Raw genomic sequence first — 14,355 nt, 5'->3', positions numbered from 1 at the left:
GTGTGTGTGTGTGTGTGTGTGTGTGTGTGTGTGTGTGTGTGTGTGTGAAAGGCTGATTGGTTAGAAATAACAGAAGCCAAAGCAAATACTTCTGGCAGCGGGACTAACTTTCCTAGCTCATTCTTCCCCACTGGGAAGAGGCTGAATTGATTTTGGGCACAATGGTTCAGTTAAAGGCATAGTGTCCTACACAATTCGGAGGCAAGGATGGAGTTCAACCTAACCAATAATTACCCAGTCTGTTTTCAACTCTCAGCATGGCAAGGGCATAGACTTGGAGATACTCTCCCAAAATTCTGCTAGCCACTGACATTATAGAAATGAGGCTATCAGGGATGCTTCCTAAAGAATTTACAGAAGAACATCTCCATGGTGATTCCAACACTAACCAATTGGATGAATATCAATGAATGGTTATATACACTCTGCATTTTATAATCTATGTGCATATTACATTTATGCCCAATAGTAGAATATAAGCTTCCTGAGGACAAGATCTATTTCTTTTTTCCTCTTTGAATCCACATTGTTTAGCACCATGCCATGCATATAATGAGTGCTTAATAAGTGCTCATAGAATAGAATTGAATTCTCATTTTAAATCACATCTCAGTTTTTAAATATTTTACAAATCTCACTCTCGGCAATCTTAAAGTGGTAGAGAACATGGAAATGCAAGAAATGGTAGATTCTTCAGGTCAGGGAGGCAAAGTCATGGTTCAGACCACGTAGATGTGGGATGTGAGGAAGATAGGTGTTTGTCACTATCCTTATGAATCATATGGAATGTCTGAGGCAAATAATTCTCAATCTAATTAAGGGTTAGCTGCACTGTCTGTTGTCTAGGACTGAGATGAGAGCTAGAGAAAATCAAAGCTAATTCAGGGCTCCAAGAGTGCTGAACTCTGTAATTGGAAGCATAAGCTCATGTGAAGCAATTTCTCATACCCTAGTCTAAAACATTTCATGTCCAATCATTTTTTTAACTTTTTTTTTCTTTTATGAGACGTTTCTCAATACCAGTGGCTATCGTGTGCTTTAATTTTTATCTTCTTTTCCCTCTCTGGACAAGGGATGGAATTATTCAGCCTTGTAGTTGACTTGGCTCATTGGACATTCTTTTTGGCTTGCTTAGGATTCTTTCTGAAAGGGCTGTGTTTGTGGTTTGGCACTGAGTAAGAAGAATGTTTGGGATAAAGAAAGTCAATCACTCTCAACTTTCTATAGTGGATAAAAGAAGTATTAGGTATATTTAGAAATGCTTCCACAAAGCTTGCCTGTTAAGAGCTATCTTCAGACTTACATTTTGGAAACTATGGGTGGGGGGAACAGCTACCAACTCTTTCAGAGAGCTGGCTTCCCAAACCCAAGATATCAGTGACACCATCAGGTATTGACTTTAATCAAGAACAAAAATGGACACAAAAACATAAGGAAATCGACTTTTCCTTTAAACTATTGCCTTCAGGAGCAATTTTACATTGGTGACCTAGATAAGAATGAATTTAGTATTGTGGCTTGGAAAAGAGGGTTTCTCTATATTGATGCCCTGGGTTCTCATTGCCAACTTTGAATTTCAGCAGCCTATTTAAAAGCAACTGAATTTAGATGTATTCCATGCCACTAAATCTTGGTTGACAGTTTTCAAAACGGTAGCCAATTGTTTCAAAGTGACAATATATTCTCATCCTTTGCAATGTTGCAGAAATATCTCTGCCGATATAGAAAAAGTAGCAAAAGAGAGCTGATTTGATTTGAGTCACTGACCTTAAAGGAATACCCCCCTCCCCCCGTGAGTTTGCACGCCTTTGTGAGAGCTTTTATTTCTCTTTAAAAATTCGATTCTATAAACAAATTGTAGGGGAATTTATGCAAAACATAGATATTCCATGTTGCTATCTGCAACTTTCCTGAGACAAGTTTGTATAGAAAATTCCTTGAGATTCTGAGATCAGGGATAAAAGGAGCAGGGGATTGTTCACCAGACTAGAAAGACCAGAGCAAGGCCAAAAATTCAATAGCAAGGTTGGGTATCTTTAAAATATGTGCAAAAGATCTGGAAAAAAAAGGTACATTTTTTTGTTGGGGAAAGACTGAAGAAATTGTTGTATATACATTTAATGAAATATTGTTGTGCCATTAAAATAATAAATATAAGGACTTCAGAGAAAACTCAGAAGACTTGTATGAACTGATGGAGAGGAAAGTTAGCAGAACCAGGGACATAATACACACAGTGAGTACAGACTTCATGCTGAGTAACTCTAACAGCCAACCTTGGCCCCAGAGAATAGATTATGAAATGCACCTCCTTCCCTTCCCTGGAGAGGAACATGTTGTTTCCCCCAGTGAAATGTAAGCTGCTATAGAGCAGGGATGGTTTACTTTTTTGTCTTCCTATCTCATGTGCCTAGCCCAGTGTCTGGCATATAGTAAACACTGAGTTTAATTTCTTGGCTTGGTTGCAATCTGTTGTGTGTGCTTTCAGACTCGGTTACTTTGTAAGCTGGTTTTCCTGAAATGTTTGTCTTTGTTATACAAGAAGCTCATTGTATGGGTGGATGGTCATACTTTCAGAAATAACTGTACTATAAAGATAAAAGACACCAATAACATTCTAATTACAAAACTATATGAAAGGATATGTGCCTATATGTATGTATATATGTTGACACATATACATTCATATGTCTTTGGTACTTCATAGTTTCCAAGGTACTTCCACTCCATTATCTCATTTGAAAGTAGAAAGAAAATCAAGAAAAGAATGACAACAGTAAGATGACATACCAAAATTTGTGGGATGTAGCCAAAGCAGTACTAATGGGAAAATTTATATTTCTAAATGCATATATCAATAAAAAGGAGAAAGAGTAGATCAATGAATTGGGCATGCAACTAAAAAAAAAAAAAACAACTAGGAAAAGAACAAATGAAAAATTCCCAACACCAAAACAAAAATCCACAAAATCAAAGGAGAGATTAATAAAATTAAAAGTTAAAAAAAAGTCACGGGACAGTTAGGTGGCTCAGTGGATAAAGCACTGGCCCTGGAGTCAGGAGGACCTCAGTTCAAATGCGGCCTCAGACACTTGACACTAGCTGTGTGACCCTAGGTAAGTCACTTAACCCCCATTGCCTCACCAAAAATAAATGAGTAAAATAAAATAAAATAAAATCCAACATAAAACTAGAGGCTGGTTTTATTTAAAAAAAAAACTAGATACATAATTGGTTAATTTAACTTTAAGAAAGAGAATCAGGAAACAGAGATGTGAGTTTAAATCTGCCTCAGATACTATGTTACCCTGGGTCCATCACTTCACCTCTGCATGCTTCAGTATCCTCATTTGTAAAATGGAGATAATAACCTCCCTCGGCTATTGTGAGAATAAAATGAGATGATATTGTAAAGCACCTTGAAAACCTCAATGTGCTATATTATTATTATTATTATTATTATTATTATTTTATGAGACTCCTTTATTAAGTCTATCCAAGGGCTCTGTACCTAGATGATACTCAATAAACACTGAATGAATTAATGAATGAGCACACTAATCTTTATTGGACACAGTTCTTAGCTTTCAAAATGAAATATTAATTTAAAGCAAATATCATTCCAGTTTGTTAACACTCTGAATTTGTGGGTAGATATGGGCAGTTGGGGGCATCTAGCTGTCTTTATAACATCAAGATAGCTCTGGTGCATTGCTGCACATAGCTTCCAATTCAAAGCCTCAGGAAAATACGTCCTGGGAGTATTTAATGATCTGCATTTTAAAACATATTTTAAAAACTAACAGTTGAAGAACACATTGAGTATTGCTTTTGTCCGTGTCTCCTAAGTAGGGAAAGACCAGACATCTGTGTGCCCTAGACAAGATTTGAAAACTATGACCCCTATGGGTTATTGCCTGACAATGCCTTTGAACCCTGAGAAGAGAAATGGGCACCAAATGAACACTTCTTCCAAAGGAAGTAGAAATTCCTGGTAATAAAAAAAAAAAATGAGCATGGATAAAAGTCCTAGAAAGTGGTCTTTATGCCCTTCTGTGGGAGGTCCCCTGCCTGCCATACTTGCCCCCAGCCATGATAACCTGATGTGCTAATTTTATCAGTGTGGGAAACGCTAAGCTTGAAAACTTCATTGAACGATGCAGAGCAGAAACTCATTTATAACTTAATAGACTTAGATAGTTGAGCAAACTGTTATTGATTCCAATTCCTGCTGAACCCTCCATCCTGGAATTGCAATATGGCAAAACATAAAATGTCAATGTAAAAGGTTTAGAATATTAGCGCCCGAAGACAGCTTGTAGATTACCCAACCACTTCCTTTTGCAGGAGAAACTGAGGCCAGTAGTTCTGGAATGTAGGCATGGCTTAAGCATTTCATCAAAAAAGCAGCTTTTAGTTTCCTAACTCATTTTCTCAGGCTTCAGCTGAGTACATACAAAAGTGTTTTGGTGGCAGTAAGGCCATATGCTTGTATCTTCCTTTCTATATGCGTCTCTCTAATATCATACTCTGTGTCTTTGTGGGTTTTTTCCTTCCTTTGTGGTAGCAAAGCTATGAGTTCCTTTTAGAACTCTTAAAAATGCTGGGTATCGCTGAACATTTTATAGCCACAAATAAACATTTATGGCATATATCTTACAGATGTTTGCTTTTTGATTCTTTAAAATGAAAACATCCCTTATGTTCTATAACTTTAAAAATGTTTCTTTAAATTTTAGACATTACAGAAACGTTTCTAAATTCCTTGAGCTATATCTCTGTATGTGTCCATTTAAGAGGAAACTTAGCCCAGGGGAAAGACAGTGGGCCTTGGAGTCAGGAAACCTAGTATTCAAGTCATCCTCACACAGAGACTGAGTAAGATCTTGGGTACGCTCAAGCAGTACCCTCCTGCCTTCAAGCAATTCTTGAGGACTGTTAAGTTATGGCAAAGCCATCTACATCTGGTAGAAAGGAGAGATTTCTGGGATGAAATTACAGATCTGGACCAAAAGAAATGTGCTCACTCATACACTTCAATATCTGATTGTTTCTTACATTTAAACTTCCTCCAACAAATTAGAAGCTATGAAATTTGGGGGGAAATGATTTTGAAAACATGGGCAATAGCTAACATTTCTATGTAAGACTTCAAGGTATGGGAAGCTGTTTACATATATTATCTGATTTTATCCTCACAACAACCCTGGAAAATAAGTGGTATTACTGTGGTCATTTTACAGATGAGTTAACTGAGACCAATGTAAAGTGATTTGCCCAGGGTCACAAAGCTAATAATTCTCTGATACAAGATTCAGATTCAGGTTTTCTTGGTTTCAACTCTAATGATGATACAACCAACGGCATCAGATATTTCTTTAAAGTTATTAAGAAGGCATTAGATTTTTCCTTGAACTAATTATGAAATACTCCCATTTTCAAGGCACATGGTATATAACCTGACTCAAGGTGATTTTTTTTTTTGCCTTTAAGTTAAGAAAATAATAAATGTCATACTTTAGAGAAAACACACCCTAATCGCTCTATTTGCCTGGGTTATACAGAAATTAATATTTCATATACAAATACTTGCAAACCAGCTGCTCTTTCATGGGCTCTTACATAAATTGTCTTCACGGGCTTTTTTTTTTTTCTTTCTTATTTCCTTTGTTAGCTTGGGATTTTGAAAGATAGTCAATTACTTAAACTGTGATTTCAATATCAGATTCATTTAGAAATCTTTTCCAGAGTATAAGGCCACTCAGGGGTTAACCGAGTAATAAGGCAAATTTGTCTCGTCGATAGTTAAGAACAGAATTGAATCTTCCGGCCAAAGTCAGTGCCGAGATGGGCCAAAAGAGCCGTCTAAGGTCCTATCCGGCTCGAAACCTGGGATTCTCAGTCAGACCTTAGGAAAGAAAGGTGCAGAGCCTGGTCTGGGTAGGGTAGTCCTAGCTTGGGTCTGCAGGCTCCTGCACTCCTCCAGGGCAAGCGGGCTTGGCTGTGGGCAATGCCAAAGCAGACTGAGAGGTATTTTTAGCCCCTATGAAGCTCGATGCATTTTTGGCTGTTGCCGTTGTCATGAGCATCTCGGTTTGGGGATCGCGTGTCCCTCCCTGGGCTGAGCCAGAGGAGGCTGGGCTGGTGTCACAAAGGTTTCCTGTGTGTCAGCAAATTTCTTTTTGCCTGTGACTGTTCCTTAAGACTTGTGCAATCAGGAGCAAGCTATCTGTAGGAACAGGCGCCGGAGCCCTGGCCGCGCAATCATCAGGCGGCCGCCAGGCAGCCAACTGCCTCTTCCTCCGCGCCCCCGGGCCCCCACCTCCTCTTTGGAGACCCCATCCCCGGCCGCGGAGCTCCAGTAAGCGTCCTCAGAGGGAGCTGAAAGAGACGACCCCCCCTCCCCACCCCGGCAAACCTCGCAGCCCTCTCGCCTCCTGGCTCGGTTCTTGCTCGGGTGGCGGAGGGGAGGGAGAGCCAGGAGGCTGGGCTGGGGCTCGGCGCGGAGGGAGGGCGGGAGGGAGGGAGGTAGAAGGGGAGGGAAGAAGTCTGGAAAGGAGGAAGGGAAGGAGGCAGAAAAGAAGGAAGGGAAGGAGGCCGGGAGGCAAGGAGGCACGCCCCTCAGCTCCCCAAGGAGAGCCAACTAGGGCTCCGCGGCGAACTCTGGCCCCCCGGCTCCTCCAAACTCCGCCCCCTGTTCGCTCGCTCGCGGTCTCGGTCTGTGCCTGGCTCGCTCTTCAGCTGTCTACGGCGCTGCCGCCCGGCGCCCACTGCTTGGTGCCCGGTGCCCGGCGACTCCGGCTTTGCTTCTGTGCGAAGAGCGACGGGAAGGGGCCGCTGCCGCCCTCAGGGGACGCAGCGAAAAGACAGACGGCGCTTGGACCCCCCCAGCTGCCCAGGGAGATGGGGGCGAGGGTCCCAGGTACCCCCGAAGCCGCAGCCGCCCAGCAGTTTCCCAGGTAGCGAGGGAGAGCGCGCAGAGACAAAGTTGAGCTCCCCAAAGAAAGGAGCAGCGGCTCCCCGAAGAGCCGGGCCAGGAGAGACCGGCTGAGAGGCGGAGGCAGAGACCGAGGCAGAGACCGAGGCAGAGACCGAGGCAGAGAGGGGCTGCCAGTGCGAGGCGTGCCCCCCGAGGCCCCGGGCAGCGGCCGCCCGGGATCGCCCAGTGCGGGGCGCACCGTCTGCCGGCGCCGTCAGGGCGTCCTTCCCCACGGGCGCCGAGGGCAGTTCGGGGGCCGCCTGCGCCCGCTCGGGCAATCGGCCCCGCCACCGCCGCCACCGCCGCCGCCGCCGCGCCCTCACCAGCACCGAGAAGCGGCTGGCCCGGTGCCTGGCGCGAGGCGGAGCGCGGTGGGGCGGGCGAGTCCGATGGGAAGGCGCGGCCGCGCGTCCGGAGAGCCCGGCGCGGCCCATGAGGGCGAGCGAGCCCCCCACGCCCCGTCGCCCGCGCCCTCTCCGCTCCCCGGGCCCTCCTCCTCCTCCTCCCCCTGCCCGGCTCCCCCGCGCCAGCCCTGCCTCCGGGCACATGCCGCTCGCTGGCTCTCCGTTGCCGCCGCCGCCGCCGCCGCGTGATTCGGGCCAGCCATGACCGACGTGCTGTGGTCAGCGCTCCCCAACGGGACCGAGGTCCCTCCCTCCCCGGGCTGGTCCTCGGGCAACGCCACGGGCACGGCCGCCAGGTGCTCGCTCACCAAGACGGGCTTCCAGTTTTACTACCTGCCCGCCGTCTACATCGTGGTGTTCATCACGGGCTTCCTGGGCAACAGCGTGGCCATCTGGATGTTCGTGTTCCACATGAAGCCCTGGAGCGGCATCTCCGTGTACATGTTCAACCTGGCCCTGGCCGACTTCCTGTACGTGCTCACCCTGCCCGCGCTCGTCTTCTACTATCTCAACAAGACGGACTGGATCTTCGGCGACGGCATGTGCAAACTGCAGCGCTTCATCTTCCACGTGAACCTCTACGGCAGCATCCTCTTCCTGACCTGCATCAGCGTGCACCGCTACACCGGGGTGGTGCACCCGCTCAAGTCTCTGGGGAGGCTCAAGAAGAAGAACGCCGTCTACATCAGCGCCCTGGTGTGGGCCGTCGTGGTGGCCGGCATCGCGCCCATCCTCTTCTACTCGGGCACCGGCGTCCGCATCAACAGGACCGTCACCTGCTACGACACCACCTCGGACGAGTACCTGCGGAGCTATTTCATCTACAGCATGGGCACCACCGTGGTCATGTTCTGCATCCCCTTCGTGGTCATCCTGGGCTGCTACGGGCTCATCGTGAGGGCGCTCATCTCCAACGACCTGGACAACTCGCCCCTCCGCCGCAAGTCCATCTACCTGGTGATCATCGTGCTGACTGTCTTCGCGGTGTCTTATCTCCCCTTCCACGTGATGAAAACGTTAAACCTGCGAGCCAGGCTGGATTTTCAGACCCCGGGAATGTGCGCCTTCAACGACAGGGTGTACGCCACTTACCAGGTGACGAGGGGGTTAGCTAGCCTCAACAGCTGCGTCGACCCCATCCTCTATTTCTTGGCGGGAGATACTTTCAGGAGAAGACTGTCGAGGGCCACCAGGAAAGCTTCGAGAAGAAGTGAGGCAAACCTGCAATCAAAAAGCGAAGATATGACCCTCAATATCTTATCAGAGTATAAGCAGAACGGAGATACGAGCTTATGAACTGCACACACGCAAAAAGGTTCCCAAACACCTCGTTAAAAACAGACAAACAATAAAATCCTATGGTGTAATGATAAACAGAGTCAGAAAGAAATTGAGGAGGGTCTAGGGTGGGGAAACCGTACCACTTGGCTGTCAAGTACTTTTTTAAAAAAAAAAATTCCTTTTATGAGTTTAGAAAGAATGTAAGAAATAAGAGATCAGAATATTCTGAAGCAGAGAGGGGGAGAGAGAGAGAGAAAAGGAGAGAGAGAGACAGAGAGAGAGAGAGAGACAGAGAGAGAGAGAGAGACAGAGAGAGAGAGAGACAGAGAGAGAGAGAGAGAGAGAGAGAGAGAGAGCCTTCCCCCTGTACTAAAGCCTTTTAGGTTATTTTTAATTGGATCACGGTCACTTTCCTTAAGGTTAAATATATTAAAACATTAAATAATTCAATTTATGCCATTTCAAAATTCTCCACTCTCAAATATACATATATGCACTCACTTTATATTTGGAATATTTTTGCATTTATAATTTCTCCTAAGATATATGACTGTCTTAGACTTTAGGTTGTGCACCTGTAGTTATTATTATAATTATTATTATATTTTACAATCCACATGAGCATCCTACTGATTTCCACCTCCTCCAAATATTTAGCATTAGCTCAAATCAGAAAGCAATTCTCCCAATTCTCTAGGTAGCAAGTGAGCTGGCTCCTGGACTTTTTTTTTTTTTTTTTTTTTTTTTGGTAAATGAGTGTAAGTTTCTGGCTGTCTTCAGTTGGAAGATGGCTAGAGATGTCATTGAGTTGAAAATCTTGAAAGGTGATGATTTTCTAAATCTAATTTTCAGGAAAACTGTTCATTATATTTTGGGTGTTAAATGTTTGGTGGTGGAAATCTGTATTAATTGTCATTGGATAAAGCACCCAATTTAAATAATGATAGCACATAGGTTTTGTTTCCTATGAAAACTTAAGGTCTTGGGATGTTTGAAATCTCCTTAAGTAAACATGCTGTTTATTGGCACTGTTGCTGTTTAATGACGTAGGGGGTTGTTTGTTTTCCTGGATGAATGCATATCCACATCTGTAAAAACATTAAAAAAAAAAGAAGCAACTCTGAACTGATGATTTACAAGGCAAACTGACTGAAGTTGAATGCACAAGTTAAGGCAAAGTGGATCTGGGCATTGTTAGTGTTTGAGGGTGATTGGCAGCCGTCCAAAATCTGCGTGCTCCAGATATTAAAAAAAAAAGAAAGAAATGAAGCCATGAGGCTGAAACTTAATTATTGTCATATAGGGATTGTAACAAAAGTGCTGGTAAAAGGGACCTTTTAATATTATCCTGGAATGTCTGAAACAGTAGGTGAAAAGGCATAAATTAAAGACTATCTTAAAGTTTTATAAATTCCATTTATAGAATGACAGAGTATGATCTGGCCTCACTGGTCCTCATTTTTAAAAATGGGATAGAAAATATTGTATTTAAATACATGAGGACATCCCTTAATAGTATGGCAAAGCAAGTTAAATGATTAATCATAGAAATACTTTTTTTTAACTACTTCACTTTAAAGAGATGGCTAATGGGGGGGTGGCATTTATACTACAGGTTTCCTCCTCTGGACATTAACCTGTCAAATGCTTCCGACTTCTCTAATAATGCTCATTCTGTGTTTTAACACATTTTGAATTCCCACTCAGGCCCAGCCCTGTGATATTTTTTTTCACTATAGTCAAACTGCATTGTACAACCTTATTGAGGTGAATATACATCCCCCAAGGATAGTTTAATAAATGTAGTTTTCAGAACGAAAATGAACAGTTTTCTCTAATGCATACACTTCAAGCAGAGGCTGATGTGGTCATCAGTCACTGTATTCTTTGAGGGTGTGGAACATAAGGTTAGATCTGGAGGTAAACATGTGGGACATAGAGTGATAGCTGAATCAATCCTGTATTTGAGCCATTGAATAACTTTTCAGAGCTGGGAGGACCCTTTGAGGTCAGCTAGTCCAAACCTCTCTCCTCACCGCCAGAGAGGAATGGCGATTCTCTTGGTTTGAAGGTTTGTCAAAGTCTTCCATGTGTCATTCGTCATCATCCATTTGTAGTTTTACACGGGGAAAACAAGTCACCAAAATACGCATAGCAAATCAGATATGGGTGAAATGGAAATATACATAGTGATGTTTCAAACCTCAGTAGATATTTGCTAAGTATCTTACAGCAGCAAATGGAGGGATTATTCCTATGATTCACGACAGGAGAACAGAACATAAAACACAAACTATTTAATGTCTATTTACCCTAGTGATCACTGAAGCCTTGTGTTGTCTGTAGCAACATTAAATACCTCAGTGACTGAAAAAAAAAGGAAGGCCCATGTCTGCCCAATAAGTGATGTGTCTCTAGTAGCCCAATTCTTCCATTTATGTTAGTGTCTTTTTAGATCACAGGATGTCCAGGCCTGTGCATCAGGCTGCTTTCCGTGCTAGCCTAATTGTATTGAAGATGTCAACTCTGCATTATTTCAGGTCCTAGAGGACTTCCTTTCAGAGTATTGTGAAGCTAGTAAAGGGAGTTGGGGGTGAATAGAAGTGCCCTTTTACTATTTGGAATGTTTCTTTCAGTTTCCTACTTCATACCTCTCATAGGAGACCATAATGACAAGTAAGGAATCATGAAACCATGCCAAAAAGTAACAAAAGATTATTTGGCTGACTACTTGCAGGCAGCCTCCATGGCCCAACAGGGATCTATGGGAGCTGTGTCCATCCAGTTTGAAATAAACTGGGGATCAGGTTGAAGTGATACATTCCTTTGGTTACAGCAGCGCCTCACAAACCTCCCAAAGCCTGAAAGGACAATTCGAGGGACCTGATGATGTAAGGTCTTAAATCTTGAGTGCGGCAACATGTAAGGTGTTGAGACAAGTGAATTTGTTAATGTGCTGTAATTTATGTTTACTCAAGTACTCAAAAGTGATGAAAAGTTCTGAACCCAGATGTTTCTCAGGACCAGAGTCGTCATTGCTGAAAACTTGCTGAATCTATTTGCTCCCTGACCTGAATGGGTAAGAAATTGAGAAGATTTGGAGTGTGGGTCAGGATTTCTAAATTCTAATCCTGCTTTGCCAGTCAGATAATCCCCTGTTGATTTCAAATTCTACGACCCATCTTTCCTCTCGTTGTTTAAAGAGGGATGGAGTAACTCTTCTGTCACAAGAACTTTTAAGAGTCTGAACGATACTAAAACACATCCAATATGCACTATTGTTTTCCAGAACTACTCAATTTCAGGCACTGGCTTAGCATTCCTATCTGGATTTCAACTGTGATGTGGAAATATGCCCAGGAAATCTGTTGAAACTACTAAATTTCCTCCTGTAGGATACTAAACTGTCTTTGGCTACAAAGGATTTCATTAATAATGAGGGCTGGAACTGCACCAGCAACAAAGGTTGAAAGTTTACTAGTTGTCAAATCTGACTCGTCCATTATGTCACAAAGCTTAAACTGTCTGGTCATCTTAAAGACAATTACCGGATTATTTATTGATAAAGCAACTGCAGTCCATTAATTGTACAGATAGGATTGAAAACTTTCCCTGGAAGAGCATTTTTTTTTTTGATTTGGAACACGGTTGTGAATTCTGTTTATTAAAATGTATACCCTCAGTATAACAGATTACTGTATTTGGAATCCATAATATATGAGGCATGGTGAAAATAAGAATAGAGATTTCATATATCTCTATACTTTTCAAACATCAGTATCTTGAAGTATTGGATTCTCTTTCAGTCATTCTTTTTGTGAAATTATGATAATCTCTAAAAGTCCACTTTGTGCAGCTCTGTGTTAAATTTTCCCTAACGATGTATTTGCATGCTCACCTTTTAAAATTGAATTTCTGATTTTATATGTCAAAAGTCAATTTTGTGTCAAGAGAATATAGGATCATACAGCAAATAGAAAATATTTTAGTTTTAGTGGGTCTATAGGTTATATATTTTCTGAGGTTTTGCAGTAAAATTTATACAACCATTGTAAAAAAAAATGCATGAAATCCATTGGTGACCACTACTTTAAAATGCAACAAGGTTGACCTATATTCAAAGCAGAACCAAATCATCGTGCTTTACAAAACTGATGGAGAGGAATTATAGATACAGCCTTGGAGTTTAAAGAGAGATTTGGGAAAATGGGGAAAGAGATAGGAGAATGCAGCTGCTGCAGTCCCCTGCTGCTCCAATTAACTCTATTTACATTTTTCCCTAAATGGCTTCTACCCTGTATTTCTTCATTAAGTCAAATAGCATGCACTTGGTACTCTTCTCAGACATTACATTCTCAGAGCTTAAGTATCTTCACAACAGATGTAGTCTTCCTGTTCCTCTTATGCATCTATGTTCAATTGCCCTGCTTGAGCCTTCATTTTAACTCTAAGCACTTTCCAGAGTGAAAATTGTATGATGTGGTCTCTGAGTTCTGTTACAACTTTGAATTTCCTGTTATTACTTTATAATTCATAGATAGCATTGCCAGTTATCATGAAGGGAAAGTGTATGAGTTCCATGTTTAATGTTATGTGCATTTGGATTGGTGTATTTCAGTGCTCCTGAGAAAATGTTTATTTTTATATTTTTCGTGATGTAATACTGTTGATTAAACTAGGTTTATTTGTGATGAATCTTGCTATTTGATTTGCTTATGGAAACAGTTTTACTTGGTATTTGAGGATTTTTTTTCAGGTTCATCTAAAATAATCAGGCTAGAGAAAAAAAGACTCTCAGTCATGCATAAATGTCATGAATTAAAGGCTCTACATTTTCTATAGAGCATCATGTCTTTGCATACCAGATGTTTGTGATAGCTTTGGAAAATAGTGTTTTTATTATTGCTGTTGTTATTTTTGGTGTTAGGCATGGCACTCAAGTCCTTGATCATTTTCCATTGGCAACAGAATTTCAGTACAGTCATGAGTTATTAGTGTCATACCTACCATAGGCAACTAAACCTGAAAATAACCCAATAAAATGCTGAAACATTATTTTGTGGCTCTTAAGAGTCTTATAGTGTTTTGACATTCAGAGCTTGCCTAGGCTTTAATGAGCATTGTTTTAAAGGCTTGCAGAGAAAGTGCAATTAATCAAACACATACCTTAAGGTTATAGGCTTTAGAGCTGTGAAGAGACCTGGGAGGAAATCTAATCCACTTCCTCATTTGAAAAGTAAGGCCTGTGCAGGCTAGATTGCTCAGTGGATAGAGCACTGGCCCCGGAGTCAGGAGAACATGAGTTCAAATTCAACCTCAGACACATGACACTTACTAGCCTTGTGACCCTGGGTGAGTCACTTAACCCCAATTGCCTTTCAGAGAGAGAGAGAGAGAGAGAAACCCGAATGACAGAAAAATGAAACGGCTTACACAGAAAGTGGCAAAGCCTTTTTGAATCTGTACCCTCGGATTCCAAAATCTAGCACTCAATCTTTACTGAAGTTTACTCCTTAGTAGAGGAGTTCTTCACATTTTTTGTGTGTGTTGTACCCCTTTGGCAGCCAGCTGAAGTCTATGGACCCCTTCTCAGAATCACATGCTTTTTCAAAAAATTATTTTTGAAGGAATTGCTCGATTTCACTTAGAAGTTGGTGAAAATAAACATGTCTTTTTCCCCCAGTGAAGTCC

At 42.3% G+C, this 14,355-nt stretch overlaps 1 protein-coding gene across 1 annotated transcript; it reads left to right on the top strand.

Annotated features, from left to right (window-relative positions):
• The first annotated feature begins 7,584 nt into the window (after positions 1 to 7,584).
• Positions 7,585 to 13,719, top strand: P2RY1 (purinergic receptor P2Y1). Its single transcript, XM_027876056.1, has one exon. It carries the CDS (start codon positions 7,585 to 7,587, stop codon positions 8,677 to 8,679), a length of 1,095 nt encoding a protein of 364 aa, XP_027731857.1. The 3' UTR covers positions 8,680 to 13,719.
• Positions 13,720 to 14,355: the final 636 nt, after the last annotated feature.

Source organism: Vombatus ursinus, unplaced genomic scaffold, assembly GCF_900497805.2.
Source record: "Vombatus ursinus unplaced genomic scaffold, bare-nosed wombat genome assembly UNPS02014810.1, whole genome shotgun sequence".
NCBI lineage: Eukaryota > Metazoa > Chordata > Mammalia > Diprotodontia > Vombatidae > Vombatus > Vombatus ursinus.
The sequence above is the reverse complement of the archived record's forward strand: the minus strand, read 5'-3'. Positions and strand labels throughout refer to the sequence as shown.